The sequence below is a fragment of the Clupea harengus genome, chromosome 18 (assembly GCF_900700415.2).
Source record: "Clupea harengus chromosome 18, Ch_v2.0.2, whole genome shotgun sequence".
Classification (NCBI taxonomy): Eukaryota; Metazoa; Chordata; class Actinopteri; order Clupeiformes; family Clupeidae; genus Clupea; species Clupea harengus.
This window is the reverse complement of record NC_045169.1, coordinates 12,281,355-12,286,354: the sequence shown is the minus strand read 5'-3', so window position 1 is coordinate 12,286,354 and position 5,000 is coordinate 12,281,355. Positions and strand designations below refer to the sequence as shown.

Below are 5,000 nucleotides of genomic sequence, written 5' to 3'. Positions count from 1 at the left end.
CACAAGGACCCCCTCCAGGTCGTGTGAGGGTCACTCCATTTAAAAGAACCGGAACTATGTTCAGTCCCACTCTGCTGGTGGCGACTAGCATTAACAGGATCAGCAGGACAAAAGCTTTTTAGTGTGAACATGCTGGGAAACTACCACTTTCCATTCCAAGTACCTAGGAAGAACCTATTTTCGGATACCATTTTAAGGTAACCAAGGAGATCCTATTTTCGGGTACCGTTTTTTAAGCTCAACCGAGAAGAGCCTATTTTTCTTTCCAAGAGTCCGAGATGGTGTTCGGCTGGAGGGAGCGGGCTGGAGGGAGCGGGCTGGAGGGAGCGAGCTGTTTGTCCTGGTTGTAAATTAGGCAGTAAAGCGGTGCTGAGCCTGCGCTGCAGTGCTGTTGTTTCTCCTCATATGCTGAAATCATCTTCCTGGTTCAAGGTTGCGCCGCCCGCCCCGTCTGTTAATAACGCTTTACGCCTTTCGAATTTCAAGTAGGAGCTGGAGGAAGGGGTGACGACCTTGCAGGAGTGCATTAACGAAAACGGACCGCGATCCCTCGAGGGAAGGAGCCAGGAACACACACACACACACACACACACACACACACACACACACACACACATGGGTAGGGTGTTGAGGTGATGACAGGTAGGTTCTCAAGTGAACTCTGACTTCATGATATTACACACAAAATAACCAAAGGGTGTGTGAGTGTGTGTGTGTGTGTGTGAGTGTGTGAGAGAGAGAGATAAAAAGAGTGTGTTCGTTTGTGAGCGAGTGTGTGCACTGCTGTACGTGTGAGCCTGTGAAGATGCTTTGAAGACGGTTTCAGTAAAAATAAAAGGAAGAAAAGATAAAGAGTGACATATAGGGGAAGAGAGAGATAGTGAGGGAGACAAACGTCAGGGAGAGAGGAAGGAAGCGCTATATTTAGTCTTACATGTTTATCCCTCTCTATTTCTTTTTTGCCTTCCGCCTCCCTCTCTCCACCCCCTCTTTCCTCTCTCTCTTTCTTTCTCTGTCTCTCTCTGTCTCTCTCTCTCTTTCTTTCGCTCCCCATTTCTCTCTAATTGTCTGCCTTTTCTAAAAGCATCTGCATGGTTGCTGTGCCTGAGGGTGTGTATGTGCGTATGTCACTGTGTGTGTGTGAGTGTGTGTGTGTGTGTGTGTGTGTGTGTGTGTGTGTGTGTGTGTTTGTGTGTGCGTGTATGTGCGTATGTCACTGTGTGTGTGTGTGTCTGAATGACTGCATAAGTAGGTAAATCTAATGTATTTGAGCATGCATGCGTATGTGAGTGGCCCATGGTACAGTGTGTGTGTGTGTGTGTGTGTGTGTGTGTGTGTGCGTATGTAAGTGGGTGAATATGTGTAAGTGTCTGTGCTTGTATACGAGTGTGTGTGTGTGTGTGTGTGTGTGTGTGTGTGTGTGTGTGTGTGTGTGTGCGTGTGTGTGTGTGTGTGCGTGTGCGTATGTAAGTGGGTGAATATGTGTAAGTGTCTGTGCTTGTATACGAGTGTGTGTGTGGTGTGTGTGTTTGTGTGTGTGTGTGTGTGTGTGTGTGTGTGTGTGTGTGTGTGTGTGCGTGTGCGTATGTAAGTGGGTGAATATGTGTGAGTGTCTGTGCTTGTATACGAGTGTGTGTGTGTGTGTGTGTGTGTGTGTGTGTGTGTGTGTCTGTGCTTGTATACGAGTGTGAGTGAGTGTGTGTGTGTGTGTGTGTGTGTGTCTGTGTGTGTGTGTGTGTGTGTGTGTGCTTGTATACGAGTGTGTGTGTGTGTATGTAAGTGGGTGAATATGTGTAAGTGTCTGTGCTTGTATACGAGTGTGTGTGTGTGTGCGTGTGTGTGTCTTACCTCAGTCTGCCATCCTGAGCGGCAGCTCCCCCTGGTATGATCTTGGTGATGAAGATGCTGGGGTCATCTCCTATGTGAGGATTATCAATCCCTCCAGCTATACTGAATCCCAGACCAGAGTTCCCCTATAGACACACACACACACACACACACACACACACACACACACACACACACACACAAACACAAAGAGCAAGAGAGAGAGAAAGAGAGAGCAAGATGAATGTCAGGTTGCGTGTATATATTTCTACACATATGTAATGACAGTGTTCACTGGCACTGCATGCAGCAGACTGTTTGTGACACCATGTTCATAGACAGAGGAGCCGCCCCAGGTTCCTCACAACATCAACTATTTCCCTTTTCTGGATTTAAGCATCTCTTCTGTAACTGCATCCAGGAGTATTTCCTTTGCAAAAGTCATGAGATAGTGATGTTCAATGCACAAGAGCAGATGCAGAAATAGCGAGTTAGCACCATTACAGTGATGTGAATGTCTGTTAGCATGCCTATGGGGATTATAATGTTGTGTTAGCCCTCAGCTAGCCGTGCTGTGAAGCCCTTGTAACCTTCCCACATTAGGTAAAGCTACCAGTAGCTCCTCTTCTCTCTATGAAGAAGTCTGTCAAACTTGTGGGAGATGAACTAGAAATAGAACCCAAAGTTCCCTTGGTTCCTGATTAGGCTGAATCTTATTGTGGCATGTCAAGATATGTGTCTATGTCCACGGACAATATAGCATAGCATAGCAAAGCAATATTTCTATAATATATAATTTCCCTCGGGATTAATAAAGTATCCTTCTATCTATCTAATATAGCACTACAGCAAATCCTTAACAGCAAATATGGCTCCAGAGAGCACCATGGCTCCATGAGAGCACCAACCACGAGGCAAGAACAATAATGCTCGAAATAATAATAATAAGAAATAAAGAAGTAAGTGTGTCTTCTGGAGCTCTACCTGGGCGTAATAGAGGTAATGAGGTACCAAATGTTAGCGCTCATGGATTATAACTCCACGGGGTGGAGAATGTGGCCTCTCTAAGGAACCATCGACATTTTGTGTATTTGAGAGATAACGCTTGGGTTCATTTTTCATTCAGCCATGCAGATTTATGAGGGCTATGTGAGTGTATGAGGGTGTGTGTTTGTGTGTGTGTGTGTGTGTGTGTGTGTGTGTGTGTGTGTGTGTGTGTGTGTGTGTGTGTGTGTGTGTGTGTGTGTGTGTTTGTGTAGACCTTACCCTCTCCAGTGTAATTTCCTCATATTCAACTTCCCCGTCCATCCCATTCATCTGCAAGACAAGAGAAAGGAAATGATTACAGAAAGCACAAACACACACACACACACACACACACACACACACACACACAGTCATACTCACTCTGTCTCTCTTGTTTATTCATTCTCTCTCTCTCTTCATACCAAAATGTTATAATTTGATAGACTGTCTTGCATATACAGACACACCAAAACAATCCAGCAAATTAGTATTGAAAAAGGATAGAATCGATGACATCATCAAACCACCTCTCACAAGTTAGATAAGTTAGATTACCAAAACGAACACACACACATACACACACACACACACACACACACACACACACACACACACACACACACACAAATACTCTCTCTCCAAACAAACACAAACACAGACACACACACAAACAAATACTCTCTCTCTACCACACACACACACACACACACACTTGACAGACACATTCCACAAAGTCTCATATTAGTCTTATTCCGTGTGCCCGATGGGAGATGGTAGGATAGAGAGAAGAGGGGGGAAGGATGGACAGACAGAAAGAGTGGAGGAGGACAAGAACAATCAAGGGCGAGAGGAGGAGATAAGATAAGGCGGAAATGGACAACACTTAAACAGACATCGAACAAAAACAATCAAATAGACTGGATCTGAAGAGGGGCGCCTCTGAGGGTCAGATAGACTGAAAAAGAGAAAGAAGAAGAAAAAGAAAAAGAGTTGAAACAGAAGACATGAAGAGAGGGATAAAGGCAGAGAAGAGAAGAGAAGAGAGAAAAGAGAGAGATAGAGATGGAGAGAGAGAAAGAGAAAGAAAAAGAAAAAGAGTTGAAACAGAAGACATGAAGAGAGGGATAAAGGCAGAGAAGAGAAGAGAAGAGAAGAGAGAAAAGAGAGATAGAGATGGAGAGAGAGAAAGAGAAAGAAAAAGAAAAAGAGTTGAAACAGAAGACATGAAGAGAGGGATAAAGGCAGAGAAGAGAAGAGAAGAGAAGAGAGAAAAGAGAGAGATAGAGATGGAGAGAGAGAGAAAGAGAAAGAAAAAGAAAAAGAGTTGAAACAGAAGACATGAAGAGAGGGATAAAGGCAGAGAAGAGAAGAGAAGAGAAGAGAGATATAGAGATGGAGAGAGAGAGAGAGATAGAGATAAAGAAGAGACAGAGAGAGGGGAAAGCAAGGAAGAGAAACAACTGGACTGGAGAAGACAGGACAGGACAGGACAGAACAGGAGGATGACAGACCGAAGGAAAGACAGAGGAACAGGGAGAGAAAATAGAAAGAAAGAGAGAGAGCAAGAGAGAGAGAGAGAGAGGCATGCTCCTTACGTAGGGAGAGCCATCTAGAGTGTTGGTGTTTACCAGAGGACCTGAAGCCTACAAGGAGGAACAATAAAGAGGGGATGAAGGAGAGATCGGGGAGGAAAAAAAAACAGGAAGAGGAGAAGGAGGAACGTAGCGGAGTAGAGAGGGAAGAAATACAGCCCCCGCCACCATCCAAAAACTCATTACGTCAAGAAAGACAGGGGAGAAAAGAAGTGATGCATGCAGGATGGGAGGAACAACGGAATGCAGTGTGGGACTGACGGATGGGTATTACCCATGGTGCATCACTCCCCCCACACTTTAACCCATCCCCAATGTGAACATTGACCTTTGGATTACGCAGGATCTACTGCTGACACTGCATGCTGTTTGAAATCAATAACAAAGGCTTTCCTCATCGCCGCGCTGAGAAACGCTGCCTTTCTTTACAACTTCATGCTGGACGCCAGCATCAGTACTCTGGAATGACCAGCAAAAGAGAAAAGAGTAGAAACCTGCCAAACAATCGTCAGCGAGTGATATCTTTCACGCTAAAAAAACTCTTCATCCGAGACA

General features: G+C 44.9%; 1 protein-coding gene across 7 annotated transcripts in view; it reads right to left on the bottom strand.

The window, feature by feature from the left end:
• Nucleotides 1-5,000, bottom strand: part of LOC105904570 (disks large homolog 4-like) — a 72,394-nt gene that overhangs the window by 10,540 nt on the left and 56,854 nt on the right. For 4 of the 7 annotated variants that reach the window (XM_031584631.2, XM_031584634.2, XM_031584635.2 and 1 more), the window contains 3 exons: nucleotides 4,449-4,496; nucleotides 3,094-3,144; nucleotides 1,849-1,973 (listed from right to left, as the gene is read on the bottom strand). In XM_031584631.2, the coding sequence (XP_031440491.1) occupies nucleotides 1,849-1,973; nucleotides 3,094-3,144; nucleotides 4,449-4,496 (224 nt within the window). The remainder of the gene's footprint in view (nucleotides 1-1,848; nucleotides 1,974-3,093; nucleotides 3,145-4,448; nucleotides 4,497-5,000) is intronic. The other 3 variants (XM_012832473.3, XM_012832474.3, XM_031584636.2) reach the window with 1 other exon arrangement.